A 16,940-nucleotide genomic window follows, 5' to 3' on the forward strand; every position below is an offset into this window, starting at 1 on the left:
TTGCCCACAAAGATATCTTACATAAAATCGATTCCAGTCAATTTATACTAATGATCTTCCTTCTAATATCAGAGCATGTCTCCATGTCTCAAAGTTTTCACATATCAACCAACTACAACCTCTCTGGACTGCTTTTATGCCCACCACGTACACTTAGGGCCCGCTACAGATACTCATTTGTGCCTAATTCTATCCATATATTTATTTCACAAGTGAGAAGATAAGTTTCTTATTTATAGGACTTGCTGTATATATGTTTGTATTACTGTATGTGTATCGCAGTCTATTGATACTTATACTATTGCTTTTCTTTTCTTTTTTCGTTTATGTAAGCCGAATTTCCGATTGTGGACGATAAATTCAAATTCAATTCAACTACAGCTCAGTAAGGTTTATTTCATCATTGTTGGTTTGCCTAGAGAGGTTACTACCCGTCTGAGTCATTGTGTTTACCAGAACTGATTGAAAGACTGTATTTAATGATACTCACCTCTCTGTACTATCTCTCACTTGACAAACTCCATCCTCAACTTTTTGATACAGACATTCCTGATTCAGCCCACTAGTAGTAGCCACAAAGGACGATATGAAACTAAAAGTAGAGAGTTAAGCATTATCTCAAGCTCATTAAAAAAAAATTGTAGTAGATTAAAGTGTCTTTGAGTTTAATGAATAATTATATATATATATATATATATATATATATATATTAATGAGAAAATCTCTATATATATACACATATACATATATATCTATATTTGAAATTGAAATGAGTTGGCAATTCAGAACACTGGAGAAACTTTCAGTCTCCACCGGGATTCAAAGCCGGACCTCCTGCTTTATATGCGGACACCCTAACCACTAGGCCATGAACTTTGACTGTGTGTCCAGAGGCATTTGTCACTTTTATTGACCAATGCTACTTCTGTTTTGATGACATATTTTTCCTATATGTATATATAAATACCTTTCAGCCAGTTAAAAAAAGGTTCTTACCATATGATGTGTCCCCCTTCCCCTCCCCCAGTGTCAGCCATGTCAAGGGAATTTTTGGTAAGTGAGTAAGACATGACTCAGCACTTTACTGGTTACTGAATACTATTGCTCTTGGCTTGAATCACTAAGCAGATTGTAAGGAACATACTAAACAGAAGTTTCTTTTGATTTTCTAAACTCTACTTACTCTGAACTGTAAGTTGATGGCAAACTCTCATTGTAACCATTGGTGATATTTAGGTCCAGCAAAAGTAAATTAATCCAGTCAATATCGCCTAAGAATATGAAAACATAGTGTGGAAGACATTACACAATGTATATGTAGAACACACATATAATTCTGCAGTCTTAATTAGATTAGCCTTAATTTTTTTAATGAACATGTACAACAATCTTTGACTTCTCAAGAAAATAAATATTACTGATTGTAGCTGGACTACAAAATATGAAGGTCCAAATACGCAACACACCCATTAAGTATGAAACACTTTAACTGTATGCTGCACTCACAACATCACATTACTGACTGGGCGATACTCCTAACAAATCACTGAATAGATCAAATACTTAACTCTCTACTACTTACATCTTACTGTCAACTTCTTTTTGGCTACAACTTCTTTCAGGAACTGGACTACCATTTTCTCATTGGGTAGGGTGACAGTGAAGTTTGCAATGAGCTCACATGGAACCCTGCAACAAAGCAAAACAAGAGCATCAATGACGCAGTATCTCAATACTGGAAGTTCTAATTTCGATTCCTAATTTCATATCTTTGCTCTGTCTCTACAATCATCAATATCAATCATAGTGCAACAAGTATAGAACTTGAATTTACACTACTTTGCCACGAATAGTCTCTGCAGGTTACACTTCATCCTGCAAGTGTTGCCTTTAGCGCTCATTGCCTGTTTGTCCTTGCAAGGTTTAGTAATATCATAGAATAATTAAGAACTTGTTTTTTTCATGTGGTATCCTTCATCTTGGGTCAGTCTCTGTTGGACTTTTGGTCATAGTTTGACGTCGATGACAACGACCAAATTAGAAGAGGCGAACAACTCGACCATATTCTAGATGCCCGCCTTGAGAAAGCTAGGCCTATCGACCTATGTTACTGTAGACTGTAATGGTGACTACCCTTAAAACTGTGTCCACTTCCAAGTAGTGTTCAAACGATTATGCATTAAAGAAAATACCGATTACCGATTATTTTTTTCATAATCGTACCGATTCCGATTATTTGAAAAAAAGAAAATATCCCGTTTATAAGAAATTGGCAATAAAGTTTGTGATAGAAACAATTATTGTTGTGATTTTCCTGTTTCCTTTTGCTTTCGTTGTAATACAAGGCTCTTAAGTATCCTTTTGTTTGTATCAAATCACCTCTGGAGTTTTTGGAAAGAATTTTTTTTTTTTTTTTTACAAATTTCCAAAATATGACATCCTACCTAGTCAGCACTGTGCTAAGCGAATGGCCTAACCACCTCAACGTGTATGTCACCTGTTAATGGCTTGAAATGGGCTAAGAATAGTTACTCAAAATATCCATCTCAAAAAGCATCTCAGACAAACCATCCATCTTCAATCTTTACCAAAGTGTTAATTTTAATTCCATATTGCCTACATTCCGACATTATTTTGTACTAATTTTCAGTATTTTACCGTTTATGAACAAATAGAAATGTTACGAACTTGAAGTTAAACATACCTAATTCGTTACCTATTAAACTCCATTCAAGTTCAATTAGAAATGTATGCTCAGGCCAATCAAACTGAAAAGCAAATTGTACCATCATAACTTGTTTAAAATTACTCTAGAATGTTACCAGCTTGATGTAAAGAAATAATAACAACTAGAAACTACTCCAATTAAAATACAACATTCCCGCTTTAAGACATAGCACATACCTTCCAAACAAATGGCGATTTCCAGCAAATTGAAAGTTGTAAACTAAGCTACACATTTTTTTTTTTTTTTGCAAACCGATGGTTAGGCTACATTTCCCATTGACTTAGTGTGGTTGTTAGGCTAAAATGTGGTCGAAGGTTGCAGTATTTCATGGATATTTTAGTTCGAGCTAGCTGCGTCACAATTTGAGCGAATAAAGAGATGCTTAGGCAAGATTTTCCCGTTGACTACGTGTGGTGTTCGGGTACCATGCGCGACGATAGCAGCAAGGAAAGTATGTAAAAAGCTATGCAAAGTATTGTTTGTTTTTGTTTTGTTTTTTGCAAAACGATGGTTGAGCTACAAATTAAATGCACTACATAGCATTCAGCAGTACAACAATGTGTATATGTAATTAGCGTGCAATACACAACACACAGTACAAAAAATTGGTCGCGAGGGTAGCCATTTTCGTATATCTAACATGTAGCTGCCATGAGTCATAGCCAATCTGCTACAAACCAGACTTGGAGGCAGGGCTTAATCATCAAAAACAGGGAAACGTGGGCAAAAGTTCCCTACAAACAACTTTTGGAGCGTGTGCAAAAAAGGTCTGGAACAACTGTGTTTCAGCCCGATTTGGCCCGATTTGGACATAAATCGGTGAAAAAGTCATAGAATGAGATACAATTCTGGAATAAAAAATAGTAACTTTTGTTGGCCTATATGATATATGCTTGCTCTGGAAATTCCAGAGGAAAAGAACTTTGTATGAAGAAGCTGAAAATTTTTTAAGAGAAGAGAGTCCCACTAACTGTTACAATATCTCTATACATGTAATGTATTGAGGTAATTATTTACCAAAAACAGGTTAGCATACATGTAACGATATGAAGCAGCAGCTATTTTCTATGTCAACATCAGGAGGATACTCTACAACCCTTCATTACGGTTTCATCTAACTCATCATCACACTATGAAAAGTATTACCTACCCCCCCCTCCCCCATAACTCACTGACAGGTTAGCATACAGTACATGTAACGATATGAAGCAGCGGCTATGTTCTACATCAACATCAGGAGGATACTCTACAACCCTTCATTACGGTTTCATCTAACTCATCATACTATGAAAAGTATTACCTACCCCCCCTCCCCCTCCCCCATAATTCACTGACAGGTTAGCATACATGTAATGATATGAAGCAGCTATGTTCTACGTCTGTCAACATCAGGAGGAAACTCTCCCAACCCATCAGTCCAGTTTCATCATCACACTATATGAAAAGTATTACCAAATCAAGCCAGGGAAATATTCAAAGTTTGAAATCTGATAGTTGAGCAATCTGCTCTTCATATTGTCAAAGTTATAATAACATGCTGTAACAACGTTCTTACCATTCTGCTAACTTGAGCCCATTTATTCCTTCCAGGGCAGCTATAGCTGTGAAAATTAAAGACAGGGTATTTCTTTTTAGCTTACAGGGAAAACATCAACAGAAACATGGGCAGAAAGATGACTTTTGGTCACTTCAAAACGATGAATCAATGTTTACTTTACATATCATGTGATGTAAAGCAGTGTTCTGTAAACTTTTAGTCCCACAATCAAGGATTTTCATGAGAATTGAGCCACAATCCACTAGCCTCCACCCCTCCCCTCCTTTCCTCACCTCTCACATATTTTTGCTCTACATGGCAGCTAGCTTAAACAAACTCACTGGATCTCGGTACGCAAGCTCTGAAAACTCTAGATAACTTTTCTGATGTCTAGAAAATTCATGTGACCCATTAAGAATTTCGGCAACCCACTTTAAGGTGGTGCTTGATAATTTCCAGTGTGCCGTTGTTAAGTGTACACTTTCTACATCCATTAACTCCAGGTAACAAGATTTGGTGTTTCTGTAGCACCCTAACCCTGAGATTTAATCTGAACTACAAAGATTGTGTAAGAGCAGTTGCAAAAACATAAGAAAAGTTACAACTTAAACAGTTTATAATGGAATTAAGCTGTTCACCAGTCCTCATAATACTCCCCACCCCCCTCCACCAACTTATTCTCCCCAACCCCCTCCACCAACCTATAATAGGTGTAGGCAGTCAGCATAGAAGAAACAGTTACAACTGTTTGAAATAGAGAAAAGTATTTATTTAATATCCCCTGCTCCCCCTCCTCTACCCCTTCCCCCACACATTGCACAGCTGTAGCCTCTCCAAATGATGCATAGTAGATCAAATCAGCTATTATATGGTCCATTCCACTTGTACTTTGTACCATCTTTAGGATGAGAGTAATATAAAACTCAAAAATTCCAAAACAATGATCTATCAAACTATTGGAAAATTTTCTACTGGTCCAAAACAGACTGCCTGCCTCTGCTCAAGTCTTTTCCAAACGTAAAACCCGGAGATAAATATGCGAGATTTGAAACATAAACACAGCACAAGAATAGTCGTAGGACTGAAGATAAAATAACTTACCATAAGTAAGGTTATCTTGATCTTCTGCTAAGATGATCTTATCTCCCTCAACTTGTATTAGCTTGGGTGGATCTATCACCTTATTCCCATCCTTGTCTAAAACTACAGCAAGACTGTTGAATGATAAATTGTTACAGTTTAAAAGATTAAGCTGAAGTCGTATATTTATACATTAGTACACAAACAATTCAGGCAGTTATCCCCCCTACTTATGTCAACATAATAGTGGCCTGCTTTGTTGTGAGATGTCAAAAATGCCTTTTTATTTACATTTCTTTGAAATCAATTCTAGATTTAAGAGACATAAATGTAAAACTCAGATATCATCAAGTTAAATGCAAAGTAAGTTTGCTACACAGTAGATAAGACATCCAAAGAATCTTATGAATTGATGTTCTTATGTTAATTAATTAGAGAGTTGAATTTACATTTTACTGTTTGGATTATAGGGTCAGAAATTGATGCATATATCTAATAATAATAATATTATGAAATTATACAATATATATATATATATATTTATATATATAATTGAAAACGTAATGAGTTGGAAAATACAGAACAGTTAAAAAACTTCCAGCCTCCACCGGGATTCGAACCCGGGCCTCCCGCTTTATATGCTGTTATGTAACCCACTTATTCATCTACCCTATTTCGTAATATAAGTTACCATTCAAGTCTCCGAGTCTTCCGATTGTTACGATCCCAGATGCGCTCACGCATTCTACATAACTGGAACTCGCCAACAAAGTGTTTCTGCGGACTTCATGAATATTCATAACTTACTGGAACATTCCTTTACACTCCGGGGATAAAAGCCACAGACGCCCGATTGAGCGCCCTCTCCGTTTTCTCCGTTCGTTCCGTTCAGAGGTTGCCACACCTCTGATGGTTCCTTGGCATTGATTACTGTGCCCATTTTAAACACAGTATATATTTAACTCTATACTTTTGTCGGAACTCCGACCTACTCACTCTAATGGATTCGCGTCGCTCTATCTGAACTTTATCTACATCCAGCCGAACTACTTCTAAAGCAAACCTGGACACTATCCGCCTAGCACTATAAGGTAACTCAAGAAATAAGCAGAAACTCTCCCCCCCGGTTCTCCAAGTCCAGAAAGACGTTAATTGAATTAAGAATCTATAGTTATGTATTATGGTCATATTTATACTTTGTTCTGCCATGTAAATAGCTTATTAAATGCTTTAAACTTACTTTCATCCTCGTGTTCTCCTTTTTATGTCACGTGATCTGTTCTCCACATTAAGTCTGAGAACGGTCACGTAACGGTCACTAACCACTACTATATAAAGCGGGAGGCCCGGGTTCGAATCCCAGTGGAGGCTGGAAGTATTTTCACTGTTCTGGATTTTCCAACTCATTCATTTTCAATTATATATATTTATTTGCCTTTGTCGTCTACCTCCTTTTCATTAATAAAAGTGTATATATATATATATATATATATATATATATATATATATATATAGATATATATATACATATATATATCAAATTAGACCAAGTTGTTCAACGCAGAGTTGTTTTGTTCTCTTACACTCTTAAAAGTCTGATTATGGCCTAAACATTTTTTCAGTACTTTTGTACAGTAAACAAATCACACCATCGCCAACATGTAATTTTTCCCAAAAAAATTTGGCCAATTTGCTGACATCGGTAAAAATGAAAAACAACAGCGCCCTTCCTTTGTTATTTCCTTTGTTATTAGTTTGGACGAAACATTAATCGGATGCATACTTTACAGTTTAATATAAGGAGAATGAAGAATGGGCAAGGAAATGAAAGAAAAAATACATTCAAGAAAAATCCAGAGAAAGGATTACCTGAAAGGTGTACTGCTAATTGGTGAATAGAAGTATGTAGGTCTAAGGACAACAACTCTTCTCTGAAACAAGAAAATAAACACACAAGCTGTGTGAGAGATTGAGCATGCTAGCAAAACAGTACAAGATCATTAGGCTAACTAATGCTATGTTTATACGTTTTACAATGCTACAGTGTGCGAATATCATTGCATCTCTGAAAGAAACATAATCAGGAATCACAACCCACAAAGAAGACTCTGCTCAACACCAAACCCTGACACCAAACCACCAAAGTCAAGACCAGACAGAAATGTGAAGAGGTCAAGTATCTGGACACAGAAATGTGAAGAGGTCAAGTATCTGGCCACAGGTCTGGATGGTTCAATCATAACTCAATTACATTGTTTGGATACATGATTTGGAGCTGTTTCCATCTGGTTCAGTCGTAACTCAGTCACATTGTTTAGATACATGATTAGAGCTGTTTCCATCTGGTTCAATCATAACTCAATTACATTGTTTGGATACATGATTTGGCGCTGTTTCCATCTGGTTCAGTCGTAACTCAGTCACATTGTTTAGATACATGATTTAGAGCTGTTTCCATCTGGTTCAATCATAACTGAGTCACATTGTTTAGATACATGATTTGGCGCTGTTTCCATCTGGTTCAATCATAGCTCAATTACATTGTTTAGATACATGATTTGGCGCTGTTTCCATCTGGTTCAGTCGTAACTCAGTCACATTGTTTAGATACATGATTTAGAGCTGTTTCCATCTGGTTCAATCATAACTGAGTCACATTGTTTAGATACATGATTAGAGCTGTTTCCATCTGGTTCAATCATAACTCAGTCACATTGTTTAGATACATGATTTGGAGCTGTTTCCATCTGGTTCAATCATAACTCAATTACCTTGTTTAGATACATGATTTGGAGCTGTTTCCATCTGGTTCAATCATAACTGAGTCACATTGTTTAGATACATGATTTGGAGCTGTCTCCATCTGGTTCAATCATAACTGAGTCACATTGTTTAGATACATGATTTGGCACTGTTTCCATCTGGTTCAATCATAACTGAGTCACATTGTTTAGATACATGATTTGGAGCTGTTTCCATCTGGTTCAATCATAACTGAGTCACATTGTTTAGATACATGATTTAGAGCTGTTTCCATCTGGTTCAATCATAACTGAGTCACATTGTTTAGATACATGATTAGAGCTGTTTCCATCTGGTTCAATCATAACTCAATTACATTGTTTGGATACATGATTTGGCGCTGTTTCCATCTGGTTCAGCCGTAACTCAGTCACATTGTTTAGATACATGATTTAGAGCTGTTTCCATCTGGTTCAATCATAACTGAGTCACATTGTTTAGATACATGATTTGGCGCTGTTTCCATCTGGTTCAATCATAGCTCAATTACATTGTTTAGATACATGATTTGGCGCTGTTTCCATCTGGTTCAATCATAACTGAGTCACATTGTTTAGATACATGATTTGGCGCTGTTTCCATCTGGTTCTATCATAACTCAATTACATTGTTTAGATACATGATTTGGCGCTGTTTCCATCTGGTTCAGTCGTAACTCAGTCACATTGTTTAGATACATGATTTAGAGCTGTTTCCATCTGGTTCAATCATAACTGAGTCACATTGTTTAGATACATGATTAGAGCTGTTTCCATCTGGTTCAATCATAACTCAGTCACATTGTTTAGATACATGATTTGGAGCTGTTTCCATCTGGTTCAATCATAACTCAATTACCTTGTTTAGATACATGATTTGGAGCTGTTTCCATCTGGTTCAATCATAACTGAGTCACATTGTTTAGATACATGATTTGGAGCTGTCTCCATCTGGTTCAATCATAACTGAGTCACATTGTTTAGATACATGATTTGGCACTGTTTCCATCTGGTTCAATCATAACTGAGTCACATTGTTTAGATACATGATTTGGAGCTGTTTCCATCTGGTTCAATCATAACTGAGTCACATTGTTTAGATACATGATTTAGAGCTGTTTCCATCTGGTTCAATCATAACTGAGTCACATTGTTTAGATACATGATTTGGAGCTATTTCCATCTGGTTCAGTCGTAACTCAGTCACATTGTTTAGATACATGATTTAGAGCTATTTCCATCTGGTTCAGTCGTAACTCAGTCACATTGTTTAGATACATGATTTAAAGCTGGTTTAATATTCCAGTATCACCATGATTGGATTTGGAGGGGGGTGGCAAAGCAGTAATTGATCATGTTTCAAAATTTACAGTTACTTTAAAAGTTGCAATTGCATTTCAACTCTGACTAATATGATATCGTTTACTATAACCATATCATATATCATATAATAGTATATCATATACTATAACCATATCATATATCATATAATAGTATATCATATACTATTACCATATCATATATCATATTATAGTATGTCATATACTATAACCATATCATATACTATTACCATATCATATATCATATAATAGTATATCATCTACTATTACCATATCATATAATATTACCATATCATCTGAAGTTACTTCTACCGACATCGTCATATTGCCGGAGTCTTGATTGATCATGCTTTCACGAAGCTGTAAAATATAGTAATCAAGTTTATTAGTTAGAAGTATGTGTGGACATTGCATAGAAGAACACTTGCATGATGCACAAGAGAATAATTCTCAATGTCAATTCAAAGACCATATTGTGATCCTGGAAATCATATGAAACGGAACTCAAATGTGAATGTAGTGACCCTAGGTGAATGCTCAGAAATTATCTGAACCTGCATGAGGAATATCTGTGAATCACAGCAAAGATGTGCAATTTTGAAGGTCCTCTGTGAGTCACAGGAACAGTTAATTAAAGGACCATATGTAAACCACAAATACAAAGGAATATTAAGAGAAAGGATTGACAAGGGATTTGACATAAAACTATCATGTGTTCCAGACAAATACTGACATAGTCTGGACATTGGAACCACATAATAAATAATATGAGAGGACAGTGTAGATTGTAACTGACTGCAGTATGACGTGATAGTAACGTTGAGACTCTGGACATTGGAACCACATCATAAATAATAATGACAGGACAGTGTAGGACTGTAGTATGACGTGATAGTAACGTTGAGACTCTGGACATTGGAACCACATCATAAATAATGACAGCTAGCTAGGACAGTGTAGATTGTAACTGACTGCAGTATGATGTGACAGTAACGTTGAGACTCTGGACATTGGAACCACATCATAAATAATCATGACAGGACAGTGTAGATTGTAACTGACTGCAGTATGATGTGATAGTAACGTTGAGACTCTGGACATTGGAACCACATCATAAATAATAATGACAGCTAGCTAGGACAGTGTAGATTGTAACTGACTGCAGTATGATGTGATAGTAACGTTGAGACTCTGGACATTGGAACCACATCATAAATAATAATGACAGGACAGTGTAGATTGTAACTGACTGCAGTATGATGTGATAGTAACGTTGAGACTCTGGACATTGGAACCACATCATAAATAATAATGACAGGACAGTGTAGATTGTAACTGACTGCAGTATGATGTGATAGTAACGTTGAGACTCTGGACATTGGAACCACATCATAAATAATCATGACAGGACAGTGTAGATTGTAACTGACTGCAGTATGATGTGATAGTAACGTTGAGACTCTGGACATTGGAACCACATCATAAATAATCATGACAGGACAGTGTAGATTGTTACTGACTGTAGTATGATGTGATAGTAACGTTGAGACTCTGGACATTGGAACCACATCATAAATAATCATGACAGGACAGTGTAGATTGTAACTGACTGTAGTATGATGTGATAGTAACGTTGAGACTCTGGACATTGGAACCACATCATAAATAATAATGACAGGACAGTGTAGATTGTAACTGACTGTAGTATGATGTGATAGTAACGTTGAGACTCTGGACATTGGAACCACATCATAAATAATAATGACAGGACAGTGTAGATTGTAACTGACTGCAGTATGACGTGATAGTAACGTTGAGACTCTGGACATTGGAACCACATCATAAATAATAATGACAGGACAGTGTAGATTGTAACTGACTGCAGTATGATGTGATAGTAACGTTGAGACTCTGGACATTGGAACCACATCATAAATAATAATGACAGGACAGTGTAGATTGTAACTGACTGCAGTATGATGTGACGTTGAGACTCTGGACATTGGAACCACATCATAAATAATCATGACAGGACAGTGTAGATTGTAACTGACTGCAGTATGATGTGATAGTAACGTTGACACTCTGGACATTGGAACCACATCATAAATAATAATGACAGGACAGTGTAGATTGTTACTGACTGTAGTATGATGTGATAGTAACGTTGAGACTCTGGACATTGGAACCACATCATAAATAATCATGACAGGACAGTGTAGATTGTAACTGACTGTAGTATGATGTGATAGTAACGTTGAGACTCTGGACATTGGAACCACATCATAAATAATCATGACAGGACAGTGTAGATTGTAACTGACTGTAGTATGATGTGATAGTAACGTTGAGACTCTGGACATTGCAACCACATCATAAATAATAATGACAGGACAGTGTAGATTGTAACTGACTGTAGTATGATGTGATAGTAACGTTGAGACTCTGGACATTGGAACCACATCATAAATAATGACAGGACAGTGTAGATTGTAACTGACTGCGGTATGACGTGATAGTAACGTTGAGACTCTGGACATTGGAACCACATCATAAATAATAATGACAGGACAGTGTAGATTGTAACTGACTGCAGTATGACGTGATAGTAACGTTGAGACTCTGGACATTGGAACCACATCATAAATAATAATGACAGGACAGTGTAGATTGTAACTGACTACAGTATGATGTGATAGTAATGTTGAGACTCTGGACATTGGAACCACATCATAAATAATAATGACAGGACAGTGTAGATTGTAACTGACTACAGTATGATGTGATAGTAATGTTGAGACTCTGGACATTGGAACCACATCATAAATAATAATGACAGGACAGTGTAGATTGTAACTGACTACAGTATGATGTGATAGTAACGTTGAGACTCTGGACATTGGAACCACATCATAAATAATAATGACAGGACAGTGTAGATTGTAACTGACTGCAGTATGATGTGATAGTAACGTTGAGACTCTGGACATTGGAACCACATCATAAATAATAATGACAGGACAGTGTAGATTGTAACTGACTACAGTATGATGTGATAGTAATGTTGAGACTCTGGACATTGGAACCACATCATAAATAATAATGACAGGACAGTGTAGGACTGTAGTATGACGTGATAGTAACGTTGAGACTCTGGACATTGGAACCACATAATAAATAATAATGACAGTACAGAGTAGATTGTAACTGACTGCAGTATGATATGACGTTGAGACTCTGGACATTGGAACCACATCATAAATAATAATGACAGGACAGTGTTGGACTGTAGTATGACGTGATAGTAACGTTGAGACTCTGGACATTGGAACCACATAATAAATAATAATGACAGGACAGAGTAGATTGTAACTGACTGCAGTATGATGTGATAGTAACGTTGAGACTCTGGACATTGGAACCACATAATAAATAATAATGACAGGACAGTGTAGATTGTAATTGACTGCAGTATGATGTGATAGTAACGTTGAGACTCTGGACATTGGAACCACATCATAAATAATAATGACAGGACAGTGTAGATTGTAACTGACTGCAGTATGATGTGATAGTAACGTTGAGACTCTGGACATTGGAACAACATCATAAATAATAATGACAGGACAGTGTAGATTGTAACTGACTGCAGTATGATGTGATAGTAACGTTGAGACTCTGGACATTGGAACCACATCATAAATAATCATGACAGGACAGTGTAGATTGTAACTGACTACAGTATGATGTGATAGTAATGTTGAGACTCTGGACATTGGAACCACATCATAAATAATAATGACAGGACAGTGTAGGACTGTAGTATGACGTGATAGTAACGTTGAGACTCTGGACATTGGAACCACATAATAAATAATAATGACAGTACAGAGTAGATTGTAACTGACTGCAGTATGATGTGACGTTGAGACTCTGGACATTGGAACCACATCATAAATAATAATGACAGGACAGTGTAGGACTGTAGTATGACGTGATAGTAACATTGAGACTCTGGACATTGGAACCACATAATAAATAATAATGACAGGACAGAGTAGATTGTAACTGACTGCAGTATGATGTGATAGTAACGTTGAGACTCTGGACATTGGAACCACATAATAAATAATAATGACAGGACAGTGTAGATTGTAATTGACTGCAGTATGATGTGATAGTAACGTTGAGACTCTGGACATTGGAACCACATCATAAATAATAATGACAGGACAGTGTAGATTGTAACTGACTGCAGTATGATGTGATAGTAACGTTGAGACTCTGGACATTGGAACCACATCATAAATAATAATGACAGGACAGTGTAGATTGTAACTGACTGCAGTATGATGTGATAGTAACGTTGAGACTCTGGACATTGGAACCACATCATAAATAATAATGACAGGACAGTGTAGATTGTAATTGACTGCAGTATGATGTGATAGTAACGTTGAGACTCTGGACATTGGAACCACATCATAAATAATAATGACAGGACAGTGTAGATTGTAACTGACTGCAGTATGATGTGATAGTAACGTTGAGACTCTGGACATTGGAACAACATCATAAATAATCATGACAGGACAGTGTAGATTGTAACTGACTACAGTATGATGTGATAGTAATGTTGAGACTCTGGACATTGGAACCACATCATAAATAATAATGACAGGACAGTGTAGGACTGTAGTATGACGTGATAGTAACGTTGAGACTCTGGACATTGGAACCACATAATAAATAATAATGACAGTACAGAGTAGATTGTAACTGACTGCAGTATGATGTGACGTTGAGACTCTGGACATTGGAACCACATCATAAATAATAATGACAGGACAGTGTAGGACTGTAGTATGACGTGATAGTAACATTGAGACTCTGGACATTGGAACCACATAATAAATAATAATGACAGGACAGAGTAGATTGTAACTGACTGCAGTATGATGTGATAGTAACGTTGAGACTCTGGACATTGGAACCACATCATAAATAATAATGACAGGACAGTGTAGATTGTAATTGACTGCAGTATGATGTGATAGTAACGTTGAGACTCTGGACATTGGAACCACATCATAAATAATCATGACAGGACAGTGTAGATTGTAACTGACTGCAGTATGATGTGATAGTAACGTTGAGACAAATCAATGAGTGGTATCAACAGGAAGGGTCACCATGTGGAATAATGAATGAATTGGAAATGGGGCTACAAAACAACACTGCAATTTGCATATATGCAAATCACTGCAATAATATATGTAGGAGTTTTTAAGCGAGTTACTTCACTGCAAACAAACATTGATATGTGTTATTGAATAGGAAAAAGATAAAATAAAATGTGAGAAACAATTAGTCTTTGGAAAGCATTTTATTTGGGAATGGGTAAATTTGAATATATTAGGAACAAAGGCCACTCCAACGTATTGTCATTTAGCTGGTCACCTGTATTTCATCAAAGTCTGTTTCGAATTTAGCAAACTTTGATTCAAGCTTCCTCAAATCCTAAAAGGAACAAATGTTAAAGACAGGAAAGAATATCGAAACAAAGATAAGGGATTTTTATAAGCATTAAAAAGACAAAAGGTGTCCGCAAGACATTTGAAGTATCCTTGAAATACATCTTTGATGAGGCATGACTACACATGTAAAATTCAAAGTTAGACCCAACCAGTGCTTGTCTCCCAGTCTGTCTGTCTGTTCTTGTAGAAATCAAAGGGGCAAGTTGCTATGGTTATTTCATACAGTTTTATCAGAAAATGCGGCATACTTTGTCAAGAGCTAAACCTTTTGTCTTCACTAAATGTCCACATACTTCACTGAATGTCCAAATACTTCACTTAATGTCCACATACTTCACTTAATGTCCAAATACTTTACTTAATGTCCAAATACTTCCCTTAATGTCCACATACTTCATATGATGAAGTTGTATGTCCAAACAGATGCTAACAGTGTTTAACTTTATTATAGGTAACTTATGAAGCTATTACTGTTTCAACAATAACATTCACCTTTCAAGGAGCAATTATTCTGACACATTTGACTTACTTTCAAAGAATGTAACATAGTAGTACAGGTAACCAAGACACCATTGTACTTCATATAAATGTAGGCTTAAGATAACATGCATTCCACAGTAAATAAATTGCAGATAGTAAATTGAAACAGGCAGATTGTTGACCGCTACACCACTTGTCCCTCATGTGTTTCTTACCAGTTCACACTTTCTAACAAATATTTTAATGGTAGCCCACTTTTTCAAGACAGGCTATTAATACAAAGTGACTGGTTTAATAAACTAAACCATCTGTCAGTCGGTTATTTTGTAGTTCAGAGCAACAAATCTCTTAGCACTCAATGTTTGTTAACTTTTTGCATTTGTTTTATAAATACTTTCTTCAATCATATCCACTCTGGACTACATGAGACAAATCCTTTTCTGGTACTGATCTGTGGAATTCTTTACCAAATACAATTAAACCATAAATTCTGTCAAGAAAAACCTGAGATGTTTTCGCACTATTAACCACAGCTAGGTCTGTGCTTTAATAAGGTTTGTCACTGATTTGATTATCTTTTTCTATTAGTACTTGTCACCCCCACCCCCCTCCCTTCCCCCACACATACACACCCTTTCATCTCTCTTAGATTTTCTTCATTAACCAGAATTTGTATAAGTTTCTCTTCATTTCAGTGAAAAGTTATGTTTCTGTAAACTCATACATGTTATGTTATTTATTATCATTATTATTAATATTAATATATACTCTATTTTTCACAATGCTTTATGTAGTGCACCACTGATTTGATAATTAAATGTATTGAATTGAAAACAAAAATCAGGATGAGAGCTTACCTCATCACTAGATTCAGATTGTTCAATATCTGTGATGTCTTGTGTTGAAATGCCTGGTATCTCCCAGCCATTGGACTCAAACTTGTGTTGTGGGTGGGATGTCACATAGCCGTTGTTGGTTATCATAAAGAAATAACCGTTGACACCAAACTGAAAAGAACAAAATTAAAAGGGTTTTCATTGCGCAAAACAATCACAACATTAACACATGAGAAATGGGAAAACACTTCAATTTTCAGTTTTTTCTGAGAGATAAAAACAGTTTTAAAACAAAAGAATCAATACTCCATATTTCTGAATTCTACTTCAATTCACATATTATATTTCTCTATCAACAAAAAAGTGTATTTTGAAAGAGGCAAGCAATAATTTTGTGATTCCCACCGGAAACCTAAGTTTTTTTGTGTCCAGTACTCTACCAACTTAAGCTATCCACTCGGTTAGTGGTTATCCCTTTTAAGGAGTTTTACCACCCTAAGCTATCCACTCAGTGGTTATCCCATTTAATGAGTTCTACCAGCCTAAGCTATCAACTCAATTAGTGGTTATCCCATTAAATGAGTTGGACCAACCTAAGCTATCTACTCAGTTAGTGATTATC

At 36.1% G+C, this 16,940-nt stretch overlaps 1 protein-coding gene across 4 annotated transcripts in view; it reads right to left on the minus strand.

Annotated features, from left to right (window-relative positions):
• LOC139961097 (voltage-dependent calcium channel subunit alpha-2/delta-3-like) overlaps positions 1-16,940 on the minus strand; it is a 132,895-nt gene that overhangs the window by 21,306 nt on the left and 94,649 nt on the right. For 3 of the 4 annotated variants that reach the window (XM_071959984.1, XM_071959985.1, XM_071959987.1), the window contains 9 exons: positions 16,340-16,489; positions 14,926-14,985; positions 9,754-9,825; positions 7,215-7,276; positions 5,367-5,479; positions 4,284-4,329; positions 1,583-1,689; positions 1,184-1,271; positions 491-592 (listed from right to left, as the gene is read on the minus strand). In XM_071959984.1, coding sequence (XP_071816085.1) covers positions 491-592; positions 1,184-1,271; positions 1,583-1,689; positions 4,284-4,329; positions 5,367-5,479; positions 7,215-7,276; positions 9,754-9,825; positions 14,926-14,985; positions 16,340-16,489 — 800 coding nt within the window. The remainder of the gene's footprint in view (positions 1-490; positions 593-1,183; positions 1,272-1,582; positions 1,690-4,283; positions 4,330-5,366; positions 5,480-7,214; positions 7,277-9,753; positions 9,826-14,925; positions 14,986-16,339; positions 16,490-16,940) is intronic. The other variant, XM_071959986.1, reaches the window with a different exon arrangement.

Source organism: Apostichopus japonicus, chromosome 20 (assembly GCF_037975245.1).
Source record: "Apostichopus japonicus isolate 1M-3 chromosome 20, ASM3797524v1, whole genome shotgun sequence".
NCBI classification, from domain to species: domain Eukaryota; kingdom Metazoa; phylum Echinodermata; class Holothuroidea; order Aspidochirotida; family Stichopodidae; genus Apostichopus; species Apostichopus japonicus.